Below are 18,598 nucleotides of genomic sequence, written 5' to 3'. Positions count from 1 at the left end.
ATTGCAAACCGTGAGGCCGTGAACAAAGGTGAGAAGTTCGACACCTGCCCGTGGTCTGGACCCAGGACGCAATCGATCACGTGACTTCTCCCGCGATCAGACTTCGGTGCAAGATCAGTGTGTCGATCGAGATATTTTACGATGAAATATTTTACTGATGCATATAAAGCCTTGAAGCTTGAAGCTTTGAAGTGGCGACACAAATGATTCACGAGCATGCCACGAAGTAAGTACATAGTACGGGCACTGAGCTGCAATTACATAAATGCAGATCCTCAAAGAGCGAGTTATACTGCTTAGCATCAATTATTAGGATCTCTTGTCATAGGTGTACCGGTGCCGGTGAGCGATCGATCATAATGCATAATCCACCAACGCACTCGCAGCAGATACGGAATCAAAACACATGGGCGAAAAGAGAAGCATGTCATGCATTAATGCCATTTCAGTCAATAGCCGAAGAGTGTAGTCGAGTACAGTACTAGGGATAGGCTTGACGATGACATCGAACATGCGCTGACAGGAGGAAATACATTGAAATTTAATCACACTACACAAAAGTCTGGAAGTGACTTACAGATTGGAAATTAATGTCGACCTCGGACTGATGTGCACTGACAGCTACTTAGCACAAGCCTATTGGTAAGACACGTGGAAGAGCTGACAACGTATGTGTCGCCCATGTTCACGTCCACAGCCAGACCTCAAAAATAATCCAAAGAGTTTTGCGGTCGAAACGAGAAGAGTCTTCTTCGTACAGTCTCGCCAATTGGGTAGACAACCCTCCGTGAATATGCGATCAAGATCGTTAACAGTTCCAGATAATTATACCTTCGTATGATCTATCGGCACTGAATTCATCGTGTGCGCGACAGATGAGTTCCTAGTCGTCCTGAAGGACTCTGGAGCATGATTCAAACCCCATGTCGCTAAGCCATAGATATAGTATCAGAGGGCGAATGTTCCACGGGAGATCGAACTAACGTGGACCAAGATCAGAACCTTGTATACATCTCTCGAGGATTCCTCGTCTGCTCCAGAGAAAGTAGCAAAATAGAAAGATTAACGCATCGTTGATGTAGCAGATACAAAATCTGAAACCCATGGGGGCATACAAAGCTGATGCCTGATTCCGTATCACAGGCAAGTGATGAATTCTACGAAAGAAACTAGATCAGCATCGTTGATATAGCCTACAAGCTCAGGTATTCGCTTAAAGTTATTCATTCCCTCCGCCGATACGCATTCAACTGATAATACAGTTATCAGGAATATTTGGCATACCGTCAGCACCCATGCTCATTCCGGAGGGCAATGGGCCCATAATTTCCTCCGGGGGAGACCCGTGTTTCTGGAGCTGTAATTGTACCAGAGATTTCAATGCGATATAGAGCATAGAAGACTTAGAGCTAACACACCTCGCCCATGAGGTCGATGATTTTTATTCTCGTCTTGTCGTCGTCGTCAGCGTAATCTTTCGATTCAAAAATTTCGAGGAGTTGCTTCATGCAGATAATCTGTGCATCGTAACGTGACTTATCATCGGACGTTAATGTAGTTGCATTAGCCTTGAGGTAGTCCGGGAACTGCAAATATGACGAAGGAAAGATAATCAGAGTTTTCGCTATGTCAAGAAATAGCCTACCTTGTCGGAGAGTTCTTTCAATGGCTCGTACAGGACATCCTTTCCCATAAGCTGACCCATCATAGCTTCCAAGACACCCTGCATGTCTTCTTCATCCTCGTCTCCGAGTTGAGATAAAAGCGCCTCGAGTGGATCAGCACTGGTAGCAGAACTGCTCGGATCTGACGACTTCAAGCCTGACTCGCTCTCCTTGAGCTTGTTCATAGTGTTTCGGATGCGTGATTGAAAGTCGTCCTTTTCCCCAGTTTTTGAGGCAATAGGTACTCCCTGTGTGAGTGACGGGTCGATCGCGCCATCCATCCCTTCTATCAACATAGCTTCCCAAGCCGCCGCAATGCTCCGCTCCCGCTCTTCTCGTTGTTCCGAAGTCTCGTCTTCATTGCTTGAACCCTCGTTCACTCCCTGCTGTGCAAAACCACGCCAAAGAACCTCCATGTCTTCAGCAAGCGATTTCGCAAAATCAGCTTCAAAGTCAGCACTTGACGAAGACGGCGTTTGTTTCGATGATGCTGATTCATTTACAGCAGGCGATGACGTCGATGGTTGGGATAAACCGGATGCGGGGGCCTTGGACGGAGGTAAATTGATCTAGGACATCTGCGAGCCTTTATAAGCGCATCTAGAAAGTGAAAACATGGTCTGCTTCTGACCGTCGAGATCATCGACGTCGTCCTCATCGTCCACACGTGGTTTGGTGCTGTTGGACATGAAATACTGTATTGCGCGTCAATTCAAGCTTCAAAGTTCAGCGGTTAGTACACGACTTCCGATGTTTCTCACGGTCGGCCATTTCTTTCTTTCATTCATGGTTCATCAGTCAAGTTGTAAATCTCCCTTGATCAAAACTAGTCTGCTTGGACTCGGATGAATTGGAGGCACCAGGAGAGAGTACAATGTATAAAAAAAATGATTCGGCAAAAATCCCTTGGGGCATTCGACAGGTTCATTCCTGAATACTATTCTGTTTGCTTTTCTGACTATACAATTAGTGGCCGGTGTAGCTGCATCTGGGGTGCAAAAAAATACGTCGTAAGTGCATGCATGGTATTCAATATCGAGAGAGAGCGCTAACAAATTAATCAGCGAACGAAGTGTCCTTGAGACGCCTACGGGGCCTGATAAGATCCATAGTTTGAATGGTCCTACTTCTAGATCACACCACCTTGTTACGGTACGTCTGGAGTAAGCTGCAGATGAGGCACGGATATCCGTCAGGTCGATTAAAGAAGACGACAGCCAGTCGTTCCTTTGCAGAGTCCCAAGGTAGTCGATGAGCCAGTTACTAGTGCTCATCCACTATCTTGGAATTCTGATTTGAATTGATAGCGGACTCCATGTGCAAGTGCAAGTGATGCGTGAAAGTAAAGCGAATTCTCAACTGGACTATGCTTACTGATGCGTCAAGATATCATGTCGAAATATCGATCAAATCATGAAAGCGCAATGAACATCTGCGACACAAAGCAACAAACGCTCTGAGTATGTATCTCATTCCGACTTCACAACAACAGCCCAATTATTCACCATGCGCACCGCAGGATCTTTATTCAACCGCCATCCAAAACAACATCCCAAGGCTTCTTCCCAAGTCCAAGAGCAACCAACTTCGCCATTCTCACATCCCTCACACTGCACGCGAACCGTTCATACAGTCGTATGCATGCATCCACTACCGCTCTTGCGGCATCTATAAGCACCATCCCTTTCCTTTCGTACTCTTCGCATCGAACCTACACTAAACAACATCCCTCATTCCATACGCATACCTCTCACCATTATCAAGATATACTTCCCCATGCGCCTTCCCAGAAGTATCCAACATGATGCGGGGTGTGAAGGGACCGTGTTCTGTCGGTGGCAAGGACCGGCGCAGGCGTTTGCGCGTGGGGAGGACGGAGCTTCCGCAGATGATGGGGGAGATTTAGGACGTGGTTGGTGAAGTAGTCGTAATAGACCCAAATTTACCGTATTGCACACCTGTATAACGCGGCGTTGATCGAGCACGCAATTTGAAAGCAGTGACATGGATGTTTTGACCGAGTCACGGTGAACGAAAGTCTAGTTTGTGCTTATTCGGATTGTATTCTTGACTCACTGGCAGTGCTACTTCCGACACTTGAACGCTTGACCGGTTTCCTTCAAGCCTTAAGGGTAGACGAGACAAATTGACATATCATGTAATTTTTTTTGAGTGGCAATGAACTGAGTGAAGCACTAGAATATTTGCCTGCTCAACTGCGCTCAGGCTTGGGCCTTAGCTTATATTACATAATAATTCACTGGCAATGGCCGCCTCGACACCACCGTGACCTTCACGCACGTCGCAGTAATCGAATTCTTGAAGAAGTATGGAATGCCTTGCTGTCGTAGCATTATCGTTTCAGCTGCTTTACTCATTTTTGCACCATACAGGCTACGACGTGCTTTTGTTGTACAATTTGACGCCCACTGTAAGTGCTTCCGATCATTATCCTGCGAGTCACTTACGCCCTATTGACTCATCAGGCTGCACGGTGTGGATGTCACATGCATGCTGTGATTCCCTCAGTCATAATTCATCTGGACCTCACAGCTTCTGCAGTATTTTCGTGACCTTCAGCTCACATTTTATTCTCAAGTGTCAGTGGAAATCCATTCCTCAGTCACATGTCAAGATCCGTTCCTGGCCATTTCAATGACTACCCTCCACCCTTGGGAGAGGGCCTCAGTCACCCAGAACAACCCCAGGACGCAGGACATAAAAACATCATGATCAATGAAACGCTCCAAGTTGTCGTCAATAGTATGTGTCACATCTATCTTCATTTAATGCGTACCGATGAGTATTTCTGGCGACACTTTATTTCGTCATTGATCTCTTGATTTGTTTTGGGACAGACTCCGTGCCAAAACCGTTCGGTGATACCTTCCAAGCCTTGGGCGAGGAGTCGGGCCAGCCAGAACAACCCCAGGATCTGGGAGAGACAAACCTCGTGACCAGTGAATCGTTACAAGTCGCCATAAACAGTATGTGCCATCTACCTTCACTCAGCATGTGGTGCCCACGATTTCCCATGGCAGATTCCGTGTCGGATCCACTCGATGATGCCCCCCCAGTCATGGGCGAGGAGCCAAGCCACCTAGAACACACACAGGACTCGGGAGAGATACACATCAGTGGAGTGCAACAAGTTGTCATTACTTGTATGTATCATCTATCTCTACTCAGCTCGTATTGACGATTTCCCTCCAGCCATTCGCGCAACCGATCTCGCTCTTGGTCTCCGACGGATTTCCGCTGGCTTCCATGTAGTGATCAAGGATGACGGTGCTGAATATCAGACAAGCAATAAATCTGCACACGTAGACCGAGCTTCCGTCAAATGGCACGAGCGCATTATCCTGTAAGTCGTCTTCAATCCCGTGTGTCTTGCAGGTATTGAGAAAGACTCGAGGCCATGCGAGCCATCTTCTAAAGTTCGGGTCAGCGTGTATGCCGCATTTGAAATGGGTGCCATGCTCTGTCACGGAGAACTTCTCCGCACATTCGAGATCTCCGTCGGAGAATTACTCGATCGCAGCGAAAGGTCGCATCGTCAGTATTGTCTATTGCAAATAGCGCCTGATGGATGCTAACGAGTATCACAGCCATAATGTTTCAACCGAAACAGGAGGAAGTCGTATCCGCTTGTACTTCACTATTCATGACGGTGGAGCAGCGGCTTTCTGACCAAAACGACGGCGAAGTTCTTTGTCCCCTTATTACCGTGAGTGATCAATGCAGTCCGGGATTATAATGCTGATCGCTGTAACCTATAGCTTACATCTCGCGATTTGGATGTGTTAGCACAAAGGACGGATGCCGGACATCGTCTTCTCGCACGATACCGCAGGACGCAGAACAATAGTGATCTCGACCGATCCATAGATCACTTCGAACGCGCCTCGGACCTCTGCCCCGTGGATCATCCCTACCGCCGTGCAGCACAATTCAATCTAGCCACCGCAAAGTTCATTAGTTGCCAAGCCAACGGAAGATACCTCGGCCTCGACATACCTATCTCTCTTTTTCAAGACGCACTTGATTTGTGTCCTACTGGTCATCCAGACCGACCGACCACCCAACTCCATCTTGCCATTTCTCTGCTTTCTCGCTTCGCGAGACAGGGATCTCGAACAGACGCCGACACGGCTGAAGAGCTACTGAGCGAAGTGCTTGATGTCTGTCACGCCAACAGCCACATTTACAGAGCAGCTTTGATTGCAATAGAAACATCCGCTCTACATTCTGCTGGAAGCATGGATGTAAATGATCTTCAACGGAGGCAGCCTACCGCATCCATAGTTCCGTTATCGCCAAATCAACTTGTTCATCGAGCAGAGCGGTGTTTGCAGAGAGACGAGCCCCGTGCCTTAGATGAAGTGATATCCCTTCATTATGATGCACTGGGATACTACAACACTGGTAATGCTTGCCGGTGGCAATTGCTATGTAACCTGGGTATAATGCTGCGAACTCGCTTCGAGCGTCGAGGCAATGACAAAGATTTGGATCAGGCCATCACACTTCAGATGGAAGCACTGGCCTTACACCCGGTCGGTGACACAGATCGGTGCACGTCATTAAACAACCTCGTGAATCTACTCTCCTCCCACTTCAAGCACCGAGGCAACGATGAAGACTTGGATAAGGCTATCGCACTTCACAGGGAAGCGCTGGCCTTGTGCCCCGTGGGTCACACAGGTCGGTCCGTGTCATTAAATAACCTCGCGAATCGACTCTCCTCCCGCTTTGAGCACCGAGGCAACGACGAAGACTTGGATCAGGCTATCGCACTTCACAGGGAAGCACTGACCTTGCACCCCGTCGGTCACACTGGTCGGTACAAGTCATTAAATAACCTTGCAAATCAATTCTTTTCCCGCTTTAAGCACCGAGGCAACGACAAAGACTTGGATGAGGCTATCGCACTCCAGAGGGAAGCGCTGGCCTTACACCCGGTCGGTTACACTGATCTGTCCGTGTCATTAAATAACCTCGCGACTTTCCTCTCCTCCCGCTTTGACCAGCGAGGCAACGACGAAGACTTGAATCAGGCTATCGCACTTCACAGGGAAGCTCTTGCCTTGCGCCCTATCGGTCACACAGATCGGTCTATGTCATTAAATAACCTCGCGAATCGACTCTTCTCCCGCTTTAAGCACCAAGGCAACGACGAAGACTTGGATCAGGCTATCGCACTTCACAAGGAAGCGCTGGCCTTGCGCCCCGTCGGTCACACAGGTCGGTCTACGTCATCAAATAACCTCGCGACTCTCCTCTCCTCCCGGTTTGACCAGCGAGGCAACGACGAAGACTTGGATGGGGCTATCGCACTTTACAGGGAAGCGCTGGCCTTGTGCCCCGTCGGTCACACAGGTCGGTCCGTATCATTAAATAACCTCGCGACTCGACTCGACTCCCGCTTTGAGCACCGAGGCAACAACGAAGACTTGGATCAGGCTATCGCACTTCACAGGGAAGCACTGGCCCTGTGCCCCATCGGTCACACAGATCGGTCCAAGTCATTAAATAACCTCGCGATTCTTCTCTCCTCCCGCTTTGAGCACCGAGGCAACGACGAAGACTTGGACAGGGCTATCGCACTTCACAGGGAAGCACTGGCCTTGTGCCCGATCGGTCACACAGATCGGCTCGCGTCATTATGCAACCTCGCAAATCGACTCTCCTCCCGCTTTGACTGCCGAGGCAATGACAAAGACCTTGATGAGTCACGAGAGCATCTACGATATGCATTGACTGTGTTGACGGAACATCATCCTCTTCAATTACTAGTTCACCGCTCGCTGGCTAAGGTCTATATGTCGTTCCACCGTTCAGGCCTTGACGACACCGTCACAGGTGATGATAGTGATAGTCTGAATGCCGCCATGTATCACCTCAAGGCAGCAGCCAATGTTGACTCTGCAGGCTTGCTATCCCGCTTGCGGGCAAGTCTAAGTTGGGTTCGGGATGCTCGTCAATATTCACATGCCACTGACCTGGAGGCATATGCAACTTCCATGCAACTTCTGGACGCTTACATGTCTACAACAGCTTCAGTATCGTCTCGCCACAATATTATGAAGGACTTCCCAAGTACACTTGCCACTGATGCTGCATCGTGTGCTCTTCGCAGTGGTGATGTGTGTCGCGCTGTTGAGTTGTTGGAACAAGGCAGGACCATCATCTGGACCCAGATGACACGACTCCGCACCCCTCTTGACAGCCTGCAGACTCACGGCGATCATGCAGTAGCCCTGATGCAGAGATTCAGAGACCTCAGCTCCCTCCTCGATAAACCTCCTGCGAAGAGTCCAGAAGGAAACCAGAGAGTCGATGTGGAAGCAGAGGGAACTCGGTACAGACGTCTAGTGCAGGACTGGAATAGAGCTGTAGACGAGATCCGGAAAATCGAGGGCTTCTCTCGCTTCCTCCTTCCCCCCTTATTCTCCGATCTTCAAGATGCAGCTCGTGATGGGCTCATCATTGTGCTCATCGCAAGCAAGTCGTCGTGCCACGCCATTATCATCCCGCACAAGCAACCTCCGACTAGCATTCAACTCCCTACCGATTTGCTGAAACTCATCAAATTGGTAATGGCACTCCGAGCGGCAGTTGAAAAAGAGGCTGGTCCTAAAGGGAACCAAACAGCGCTCATAAAAGCTTTGAGAGAGTTGTGGGATGACGTGGTCGGCCCGGTGGTCGAAAGTCTGGGCGGAATTGCACGACGAGGTTCCCGAATATGGTGGTGCCCAACGTCCCTCTTCAATTTCCTGCCATTGCATGCTGCTGGCGAATACAAGGCAAAGGGACATTCCCTTTCGCAGCAGTACATCTCTTCATATACACCATCACTCACCGCGTTGATCAAGGCTCGCGAAAGTCATGACAGGTCCCCGTCGGTGCCCTTCGTTGCCATTGGTCAGGATTTCCCAGCCGGTGCCGCATTCACTTTGGATGCTGTGGAGCCTGAGCTGGAGTTGGTGCGGAGCCTTTTACCCTCTCCCCCAACTGTTTCCTTCTCCAAGATAACCAGTGCTGATGCCACAAAATCGAGAGCACTGTGCGCGTTGCGAGACAATGCTTGGCTCCATCTAGCGTGTCACGGGACACAGAATATTGTCGAACCCTTCGAGTCGGCCTTTCTTATGCGCGACCAGCCGCTATCGCTCCTCGACATCACACAAATGGATTTGTCTCGGCATCAATTTGCATTTCTTTCTGCCTGTGAAACTGCAGTGGGTGACGATGATACTCCTGATGAAGTAATACACCTAGCGGCTGGCCTGCAATTTGCCGGGGTTAAGAGCGTCATTGGGACATTATGGAAAGTCAACGATAGTACCGTGCACCGCTTAGTCGAGGCATTCTATAAAAACTTGTGCGGGGACGGCACAATGAATTCCAAACGAGCTGCCCGGGCGCTGCACCGAGCGGTCCAGTCGTTGGCTTGTGACACGGATATGCCCTTGGACCAGCGCATAGTGTTCGTGCATATTGGCATATAATCAATTCCGTGCGTCCTCCCACCTTGTTGATTAAAGCATTCTGACGACTTCCCATGTAGCGTCCAGTCAGAGCCACGCACAATCTGTTACTTGCCAAGGAGTTCGATATTTCAGACTTTGAGATTGTAAACCTACAGGATATGTACACTCGATTTTGACTTAATTTTTTATCTTCCACTTTGCTGCCTCACAGGTGATCGCTCATGTGCACTGAAGTACTGAATGTGGCAAGACACAGTTTGCGATGGACGTGATAGTCGAATGTCTGAATTATGTGAGGACGTTGAATGAGCTCCCACCCATCATGCAGCACCAAAATCCGGTGCTTATGCCAAGGATATTGGCCCTAGGAGACGAATGAAAATACGCAGTCATTCAACATTCTATTTTCGCCGTATGTCATTGCACATGTGGTCCTTAAAGTGCATACGGTTCTATTCCAACTCCGACGACTAATCCGACGACTAACTTCAAGTTTTAAACTTCAAACTTGCCACCTGCATACTGCATCCACTTTCAGCTTCGATGTCAAGAAGAAGACCAACTCATTGATTTCTAGCAAACCAAATTCAACTTGGATTTCCGATGCTCTCATTTGAACACTTCAACTCGTACCTCCTCTATCCGTCTAGATACGCATACACGCCATAGAGTCGGTCAAGTCTCACCTAGTGGAAGGCTCAGCGACAGACAGGCTGCAGGATGTATGTTAGTAGTCAGTCATTATTTCCACATGCTACAAATCACATTGACGCTTGCTCTTTATAGTTTGCGATCGTTCGACCTGTTCGTCGTGCCCTTCAACTTCCGGTGTTGAGCCCTTTTAGTGTAGTCAACGGCGGTCCAAGCGTTACGACGCACATTGATCGGGTCCTCTGGTACTACAACAGACATCGTGCCTCTGATAGTATCATCAGAAGCCCCTCTACTTCGAGCACTGCTAGATCTACATGCATGATAATCGAATCTTGTTCTGCCTTGCAATCTTGGAAACTTCTCTGAGCCATGCATGTAAGATACTTCGAAGTATTGACTGAAGCCTTAATCACAAATTTTGTGCTCGACGGTGGATATCTCAAGCCAGTCTTTACACAATGCAAACTATGCTAACGTTTCCTCGATGAGATACTCAAGGTCTCGATGATATCACTACGGTCATGTTAAATCAGGTAACACTGGATTTAAAGTTGATTCGTCGGATTAACAGTAACTTTACAGTGGAGCGATCGAGTTCAAAGCATACAAACAAGAGTAGAAGCAACTTTCAGCCTAACGGTACGTAAGCCCATCCCAGTGGGTTTGCCATTCGTTGAATCCAACCTAGATGCCTAGCTGGTCGTTCGAAATGAAATGGGCACCACCAGCACATCGATAACCGTGCGACTGCTTGATCCAGCGAAAGCCTGCAACGCACACACCCATTTCCCGCAACTTCTGCTGTACTTGAGCCTCCTCGCGCCTCCTCCTCACTTCCTCTTCCTGCTGCTTCTTCAGCGCGGCCAAGGTATTCTCTCGAGCGGCCTTAGCCTCTAGCTCTCGGATACGAGCGGCCTCTCGCTGGCGCATGAGTTCCTCGTTGGCGGCATTGTCATTCGCTTTTTTCTGCGCTAGTTTTCGTGCAGCGGCTTCTGAAGCTCGCAGCTCGTTCAGGGCATTCTGCTGCGCAATATTGCGCATGCGCAACTCTTCAGCAGCATCCTTTTCGGCTGCTTCCGCAGCTGCTTTGTCCGCCTGCAGCCTCGTCCAAGTAGCATCATCTACACCAGGATCCCGTTGCACCTCGTCATTTGTCTGGGCAAGCGATGGACTTTGTTTGAGCAATCTCTTCGCTGTCTTATGTAGTGTGACACTGACCTGAGATGATACCGTGGTGTCTGGCGGAGGTGGCTCGCTGGTGGGGGGTTTAGGTTTCTGCTGGGTTCGTTTACGAGGTGGCTTGGGAGCGGGAGGCTTTGGAGGAGCTGCATGGGACACACTCTGAGAAATTGAAGGAGGAGGAGGAGCGGTGTTTCTTGACATAGCCATCTGTGGGACACTAGGTGCTGATGGCACCGTCTTGTTTGGTAAGTTGAGACGTTGTTGCTGCTCAGAGAGTTGATTTCTCATGATACGCAGTGCGTCTTCTGATGAAACGGCCAGTGAACTCCCTGGAGCTTTCCCAGCTGAGATGAATGCAGGGCGAGCCAACCGTTTCGCAATAGATTTTACATCACGTGCATTACCCCAATTTTCGAGGCTCGCCATATCAGCGACGATGTTTAGCATCTCCTCGTATAGTGATGATGATGGATCAGATAGCCCTTGAATGACAACCTTCGAATCACGCAGATCCTTGTCAAGCAGTTCGAGGCATCGGGTTGGCGACATATTCGGCAGAATGAAGTCCTCGGAAAACCGACTAGAAAGTCCAGGGTTCGCGCCCAAAAGTTGATTCATCTCCTTCTCATATCCTGCCAGGATGATGACCATCTTACCCATGAACTTCTCGTTGGTCATTAGCCCTACGACTTCGTCAATGGCATCCTGCGCAAAATTGCCTTGGCTGAGTCGATAGGCTTCATCCACGAAGAGGACTTTTCCAACGGCCTTCTCGAAAAGTTTCTTCGTCTTGGGACCTGTTTGGCCAACATACTCGCCAACGAGATCCGATGCGGAACACTCTACAAGTTCTGTAGATGCGAGGAAGCCCATGTCATAATAGACTTGACCAAATTTCCTTGCGATGGTCGTCTTTCCGGTTCCTGAAGAGAAGGCATCAACTTTGGACAACTTCGGACATGATTTTATTACCAGGTGGGCCCTTGAAGATAAAGCTAGTGGGTATTTGCTTGCGCATATCCAGTCCCGATGCTTTCATCCCTTGCGCCATGTTCTGGTAATCTCCCAGCTTCTGGATAACAGCTTCGCATCCAACCATATCTTCAAATAACTGAGTCAAGTTTGCTGCAGCGTGCTGATCACGGTCCCAATTAGGATCGAAGTCTTCTGGTTCGAAGACGATGTCCAGAGACAGATTGGAAGGTTGCGATGCCTGCCGTTTTAGATATCGGTCTTTTGCAAAGGTCAGCATGTTTTCCACTTCCCCTCCATTCCCAAAGTTCGGACGGTTCTTTCTTCGGCTCAAAAGACCAAGCGCTACTTGCTTGGCTTTATCTGTTGCACCGAGGTCTTGGTCTTTTAGCTTGCGTTCAAAGATTTCCTGTAGTTGAGGCTCAGTGAAGTCTTCAAACATGAACGCGTCCTCAATCGCAAAGCGCCGAGCAAAGCCGGGATTAACATCCTGATTCATGTGTCAGAGCGAGCTTTTGATCATGATGTCGTGCACCTACCTTGAACATGTCTTCCATTTGCTCCTTGTATCCCAATAACAAGACACAACGATCATCCCCTGGTACGTTCTGTATCTCCGCAACCATGGTATCAATAACGCCGGTCTTATAGGGGTCCTGGGTACCATTCTTGCTGTGCAGCATGTATGCCTAGCGAGGCGCTGAGAACCACAAGTCGAAGGCGAACAGATATACCCACCTCGTCAATGACCAGGACCTTTCCGACAGTACTCTCCAAGATGGCCTTAGTGTTCTGTTCAGATTGCCCGAGATGTTGCCCGGTAAAATCTGAAGGATTCTTCACCACAACTAAAGACGGTAATCAGGTAATGATCCTTAAATATTCTTCAACAGAGCACCGAACCTTCACCGTTACTGAGAAGTCCTAGGTCTGCCAGTGCTTGACCATAGAGTTTGGCGACAGTGGTCTTGCCGGTGCCTGGGGAGCCCAGGAAAACCCGATTGAGGGCCATATCGAGAGGCTGCTTTTCTGCCAACTCGCGATGATAGTTCGCCATAATGAGGTTGAAGAGGTTGCTGACAGATTGCTTCACGGATTTAAGACCAGTGAGTTTTTGCAACTTTATCCAGGAAGGGCAGTGCGGAAGAACAGAGTCTGGATTGGGACCAATGAGATCTTCTTTCACGAGCATGAGATCATCCGGTGATGATCCGTTTTTGCGCTCTTTTCCTACCCTCGCAGCCTGTCGTTGACGTATCTGCGCAAACATATTCTGCAGTGCACGGGCATTGCCAAACCCTTCGCGGCCACGGCCACGACCTAGGCGTCGGACTGCGATTCGACCATAAAGACCCTTGATGCCCTCTTCGACCTTCATCCTGCCTCCATACTGTTTCTCCACCAGATCAGCAAGCATATCGAGGAGTTCTTCGTCAGTGTAGTCCTCGAAGGTAAATCTATGAGGCACACGGCTCGGAAGACCTGGATTGTGACTGAAGAATTTCTCCATCTGACGGCTGTAACCGGCAAGGATGAAAACAAGACTTCCAACGCGGTTCTCCATCTCTGCTAACAAGAAGTCCAGAACATCTGTGCCAGACCCGCCCTGTGCGCTAACCAGTTGATAGGCCTCGTCGATGAATATGGCACCACCGCCAACTTTCATAACGTCCTCAATGAGCTTCTTTGCACCACCTACACCATCATGAGCCAGGCTCGCTCCTGTAGTTTCCTTGAATGCGCTTCCTGGAAGTACTTGTATCGATTCGAGAAACTGGGCATACAGTCTTGCAACCGTTGTCTTCCCTGCAGAAAAATTTGTATCAGCACGAAAAGATTAAGCGAAAGGCTCCTACCTGTCCCTGGATTTCCCAAGAGCGCAAGATTCAGACGCTCCTTGTTTACCGGTATTCCTTGGCGTCTCATCAAGTCTAGCTTCTCCTTGGTTTGTAGAACTTGCAACTTCACTCCTTCCAGTCCAGTCATCGCCATAATAATGTCAATCGCGTCATTTTGCTCGCCCAAATGCCTCTTCTGCGACTCCCAGTCATCGCGAGCAGCAGAGCTTTGTTGGCTGTCTGGAGGCTGTGAAGGAGTAGACGAGGGATGTGAAGATTGCTGTGAGGGAGCGGTTGTTGTTTTGGGTGCATTTACACTGCCGTCTTTTGAGGAACCTGCTGTCTTCTGCGCGCGGACTTCTGCCTCTTGAATCTCTCGCTCCTTCTGCTTGAGCATAGCCTCTCTCTGCTTCGCAATATTGGCATCTGCAACAATTTCTACCTTGGCTTTAAGCCTCGCATCCAGTTCAGCCATTCGGGTATCATGAGCAGCTTGCTCGGCGTCACGTTTTTGCTGGAGTTCTGCGTCACGCAGCAACTGCTTTGCAGTTCGCTCTGCATCCTTCTCGCATGGAGTACATTTTAAGGGAGGCCCTTGATGACACTTCCATGAAACTTTGTGAGTGCCTACCACGCACTTCCCAAATAACGGCTGTTGACAAGGTACTTTGGAGTGATCGGAAAGTTGATGACACTTTGAAGGACAAGGGTGCACATTGCAACTGAGCATGGTACCACTAAAGGACCAAGGTCGGTGAGATTCACTGAAATTTGTTGAAAGGACACTCACCAGGGCTCCGCACAACCTCCATCTGGACATTGATCGTCGAAATCCTTAGCATCTCGCAGAATGGCCTTCCGCACAGGATGGCGCTCGCATTTAACGGGGAACCCTTCATAGATGTGTGCTGCCTGTCTGAGAAGATCGAACAGACGATTCCAAAGGGGGGATTTGCTCTGGAACGTGTTCATATTGCCGATGAGAATGAGACCATCACGGGCCCGAGACAAGAGGACGTTCAGACGTTCAGGGGACTTCATGAAGCCGATAGCGCCATCAGGATTTGATCGTGTCAAGCTAGCAACCACGATATCACTTTCCTCTCCCTGATAATTGTCTGCTCCAGTCAGTCGAACGTTAGGTATTCGTTCTGATGGAATCTATACCTATTGTAGCGAGCCTGATCTTCCTTTTGGATGACTTTGCAGCGTCGGGAGAGAGCAGCCCAGCACGAACCAAGTCATAAGAATCGAGGTCATTCAACACAGGGTCATTGTCTGCCTTGAGAGCTTCCCGAAGTTTTGAGAGCTGTCCAAGATAAGGCGTTAGGATGACAATATTATCTGTCCCATAACCTTGTTGAGCGAGGTACCGGACGATCTTCAGAACCATGCCGGCTTCATAAGAGTTTTGTTTTGAAGTCACGGAACCAAGATCGCTGCGATCGCTGACTCTGCCGTCATTGTCCTCAGGGTGCGCATGGTTGACGAAGATGATGTTATCTTGGATGCCACGAATATCAGCTCGGCCGTGAGTGCTTGCGGCATCGGTGAGTTCGGGATATGTGAGTTCGCGCACAAGTGTAGAGATTTCAGGCCGCATACGATGTTGCTCGGTGAGAGTAGCATGAGGAAATCCTTTTAGAACAAGGCGCTCAAAAAGCGACCTGTTTAAGTCATATCCTTGGTCACTCTCGACCTGTAGGGCATAGCTCTTGATTTTCGGTCTTAGTTGCCTAAATTGACGACTCAGAATAGGGCGCTGAAGGCGGTGATCGAAAGTATGCTTACTTGTGGTCTCCAATGAGGATCAGTTGGTTCGTGTTTTCACCAAGAGCAGTCAGAATATGGCTTTCCAAAATCTCCCCAGCCTCCTCCACAAGGACAACGTCGGGAGCAGCAGTTCGAAGATCTTCAGTAAATTTGGCGGCACCTGTTGTTGTACATGCAATGATCCTTTTCTCCTTGAGGGTTGCGACCAACGACTCGCCAAACTTCCGAGTGAGATCTATTTGACAATTGTTGTAGTCTCTGCCAACGGTGCCAATATCTTCTACCATCTGCTTCTGAAGATCATGCTTCCACTTTGCCAACAAGCTCTGACGGACAGGTAAGTGTGTAGTCCAAATGCGAGCCGATTCCTCCGTCTTCAAGTGAGGTGCGTTTTTGAAGATACCCGCATCACGGCCTCTTTCCCATAGTGCGATGAGATACGTTGGGTCGACCTCTCGACCTCTGCTGCCTACAACAGCCATGCCATCATCTGACTTGGGAACCCGAAAAGCTTCAAAATAAGCCTCATCTTCGAACTCGATATGCGTTAGGATATCCTCATAACGAATCCTGTTCGTCATGAACTCCACGACAGAGCTGTCAAGGCGACCACAGAGGTATTTGAGTCTGCTCTTGAATTCATCGATCATCGTCCAATCTGCTTTAGTCCGTGGAGCCTGGGACGTTCTCTGACCAGGACTAAAAAGATTGAGATGCGCTAGCTGCGGTTTGGCTCTTCCCCCAAGTCGAACCATATTGTTATCAGGAATGCCAATTTTGCGAAGATCTTCTAAAAACTGGTCCAGAACATGGTTAGTATAACAGACAACGAGAATTGTCTGATCGGTGAAGTCGTGTAGAGCTTTGGCTAAGAGGGCACCCACGAACGACTTTCCGGTCCCTGACCGGCCACCACATAAGCATTTACTTAGCATCCAGTGTCAAAAGACATACCTGGAGGTCCCTGTATCAAAGATACCCTCTGAGTCAGGCCAGAAAGTATAGACAAGGCTTGCGAGCGATCTAAATGTATAGGATCGGGAGTCTGAAGCAAGTGCTGCAAGTTTCCGGAATGGTTAGCTTCGATGGCTGTGATAACATGGTCCGCCATCTGTGGGGGATTCTGCAGAGTGACACCGAGCTTCCAGAACAGCAGTTCATCGGATACTGGGATGTACTGCGTCTTCTGCAATGCCTTGAGCACCGGCTCAAAAGCAAAAAGAGCAGTGTCAATCTGGAGGAGCTTCGCGTCTTTGGCATTGCGGAGCCGAAGAATCGTTCTGCTTGTACTCGCCCGCCCGTCCAGCTGGATAACGATAACAGGGGGGCTGCGAATCAAGAGATCTTCAACTCGGTTCACAGTGCCAAAGCCAACCACTTCCTTATCAACCACCACACAGACGAGTGATTGGTGACGAAGGATCTTGGAGCCAGCATGATCATCTGTGAGATACGCTTTTCTGTCCTTCGGGGGGATATGCTTCAGAGATGGCAGGTCGTCGACACACTCCAATGTTATTCCCCACAGCACCTTCCGATCATCAGTGCCATGGTAAACGCCTTTGAGTATAACACCGTCTATCAGGTTGGCACGGCGGCGTTTGGCGCTCTTTCCCTCTAGCGTTTCAAGTTCCTCTCTCATTTCTGCTATCATGTCTTCGCGAAGAAGGCGAAATGTATTGTCGAGGTAATCCGCAGTACGCGTACTTTCTCCGGATTCATCTTCTAACTCTGAGCTGTGGCGCAAGAATGGTAGCTGTTTGCATCTAATTTCGTCGGCTGTGGGAAGGATAGCGATTTCGCGAAAATTGACATGATCATTGTCATGTCGTCCGCCTGGGCCATGGGCAGCTGAGGGAGGAGCTGAGGAGCAATATGTCGAAAGAATATGCTTGATCTTCTCTCCGATGAGCCGGACCTCCAAGTTTGCAGAGCTTGTAAGTTTTGGAAGCACGTTTGGCCTGCCAGCTAGTTCGAGATAGGGTATTGTGTCGTGGTTGGAGAGGTTCAACAGCCGAAGGAGGAGGCCAGCGAAGGCACGTTGAGCTTTTTCGAGTAGCTCTCCCTGAGTAAAAGCATGACTAAACGCCGACCAGAAAAAATCTGGTTCAACTATCTGAACAAGCAGGTGATCCAGTACATTGCTGCTGATGTTCGTGGCCTGGAGGAGGTATACAAGAACGTCAGCACCAATGCCATTCATAAACTCTGCTGACAAGTCCAGTCGCATCGCCTCCTGCACAGCAGAGGGTCCTTTTGATTCTCCCACTATCTTGCTTACGCATAACGCAACATCCGGTTGGGAGCATATAGAATCGAGAAATAAGTGACAGGTTCGTGGCTCGATAGGGACTTTGCCCTTGAGAACATCATAAAACCGTTTGGTCAGCAAGGCAGCTCGTCGATCAGACATTTTTCGAGTGTCCTTCAGCGGCGGCAGTGGTATGGGTGGTAGTGTGGACTGAGAATGAATGATAACACAAATAGGTTAGGTTAGGTTGGACTTTGAGGGTTAAGACTCGTAGTAAGGGCACGTGTGATCGAAAGAACAACAAACAGGATCTGCGCAAGCACCAGTTAGTACCATGCGCACCCAGTTGGACATGTGACTCGGGCGCCCAGAGAGCGCTCAAGAAGGTCCGAGCCCGTCGGTCTGTAGTAATACAGGCCTGGAACTTGATTGATAAGGATCGCGAAGGTATCATATAGGTAGTACTATGCGGCTTGGTTTGATACCCTGGCCAAGGTGCTCTAGGGCAAGCGCTCATTGCTCAATGTTGTCTCAACGCCAGTGACCATTCGTTTGGACAGCTAGAGTCTGATTCAGGGTCGGTTGTGTGTGTCAAGGTCCACCGCAACTTGAATTATCCACTGGACCAGTCTGCCTTGAAAAACTTCGGAATGTATAAAACAGAACTCACAGTGAGTGCTAGTGTGAATGTTCAGTGACAGTACAGCCATTAGACTCAGTGATGCATGTGAGTGGTGACATGATAAAATTTATAATTAGCGGAGTTACCTT

At 49.2% G+C, this 18,598-nt stretch overlaps 4 protein-coding genes across 4 annotated transcripts; 1 reads left to right on the top strand and 3 right to left on the bottom strand.

Moving 5' to 3' along the window:
* Window positions 1–936: 936 nt before the first annotated feature.
* EDB93DRAFT_267305 (Pex19 protein) lies at window positions 937–2,403 on the bottom strand. Its single transcript, XM_041455901.1, has 4 exons — window positions 2,296–2,403; window positions 1,646–2,233; window positions 1,419–1,586; window positions 937–1,357 (listed from the first exon to the last, which is right to left on the bottom strand). The coding sequence occupies exons 1-4, from the start codon at window positions 2,320–2,322 to the stop codon at window positions 1,247–1,249; spliced, it is 894 nt and encodes a 297-aa protein (XP_041308914.1). The 5' UTR covers window positions 2,323–2,403; the 3' UTR covers window positions 937–1,246.
* Window positions 2,404–3,192: 789 nt separating this feature from the next.
* EDB93DRAFT_1103077 (uncharacterized protein) lies at window positions 3,193–4,042 on the bottom strand (the record flags this gene model as incomplete). The annotated part of the gene is made up of 4 exons (XM_041447272.1): window positions 3,193–3,375; window positions 3,419–3,622; window positions 3,741–3,789; window positions 3,966–4,042. 4 exons carry the CDS (start codon window positions 4,040–4,042, stop codon window positions 3,193–3,195), a joined length of 513 nt encoding a protein of 170 aa, XP_041308913.1.
* Window positions 4,043–4,598: 556 nt separating this feature from the next.
* On the top strand, window positions 4,599–9,294 carry EDB93DRAFT_267229 (CHAT domain-containing protein). The gene is made up of 8 exons (XM_041455900.1): window positions 4,599–4,651; window positions 4,706–4,828; window positions 4,878–5,028; window positions 5,080–5,219; window positions 5,273–5,391; window positions 5,444–6,625; window positions 6,695–9,183; window positions 9,235–9,294. Exons 2-7 carry the CDS (start codon window positions 4,744–4,746, stop codon window positions 9,173–9,175), a joined length of 4,158 nt encoding a protein of 1,385 aa, XP_041308912.1. The 5' UTR covers window positions 4,599–4,651; window positions 4,706–4,743; the 3' UTR covers window positions 9,176–9,183; window positions 9,235–9,294.
* Window positions 9,295–10,495: 1,201 nt separating this feature from the next.
* Window positions 10,496–17,989, bottom strand: EDB93DRAFT_1249288 (P-loop containing nucleoside triphosphate hydrolase protein; the record flags this gene model as incomplete). The annotated part of the gene is made up of 10 exons (XM_041452837.1): window positions 10,496–11,916; window positions 11,966–12,455; window positions 12,505–12,654; window positions 12,704–12,813; window positions 12,869–13,771; window positions 13,822–14,540; window positions 14,594–14,921; window positions 14,971–15,539; window positions 15,595–16,477; window positions 16,531–17,989. The coding sequence occupies 10 exons, from the start codon at window positions 17,987–17,989 to the stop codon at window positions 10,496–10,498; spliced, it is 7,032 nt and encodes a 2,343-aa protein (XP_041308911.1).
* Window positions 17,990–18,598: the final 609 nt, after the last annotated feature.

This window comes from Suillus bovinus, assembly GCF_016758785.1.
Source record: "Suillus bovinus strain UH-Sbo-P2 chromosome Unknown EDB93scaffold_19, whole genome shotgun sequence".
NCBI classification, from domain to species: Eukaryota; Fungi; Basidiomycota; class Agaricomycetes; order Boletales; family Suillaceae; genus Suillus; species Suillus bovinus.
The sequence above is the reverse complement of the archived record's forward strand: the minus strand, read 5'-3'. Positions and strand labels throughout refer to the sequence as shown.

Excerpts from the sequence above, each read along its gene's own strand:
- EDB93DRAFT_267305 (XM_041455901.1), bottom strand. The coding sequence starts at position 2,322 with ATGAGGACGACGTCGATGATCTCGACG. Across the intron at positions 1,587-1,645 it reads TGAAAGAACTCTCCGACAAG|TTCCCGGACTACCTCAAGGC; the intron begins GTAGGCTATTTC and ends TCATATTTGCAG. Across the intron at positions 1,358-1,418 it reads TCATCGACCTCATGGGCGAG|CTCCAGAAACACGGGTCTCC; the intron begins GTGTGTTAGCTC and ends GTACAATTACAG.
- EDB93DRAFT_267229 (XM_041455900.1), top strand. The coding sequence starts at position 4,744 with ATGGGCGAGGAGCCAAGCCACCTAGAACACACACAGGACTCGGGAGAG. Across the intron at positions 5,029-5,079 it reads TGGCACGAGCGCATTATCCT|GCCATGCGAGCCATCTTCTA; the intron begins GTAAGTCGTCTT and ends GAAAGACTCGAG. Across the intron at positions 6,626-6,694 it reads AAGCGCTGGCCTTACACCCG|CGAGGCAACGACGAAGACTT; the intron begins GTCGGTTACACT and ends CGCTTTGACCAG.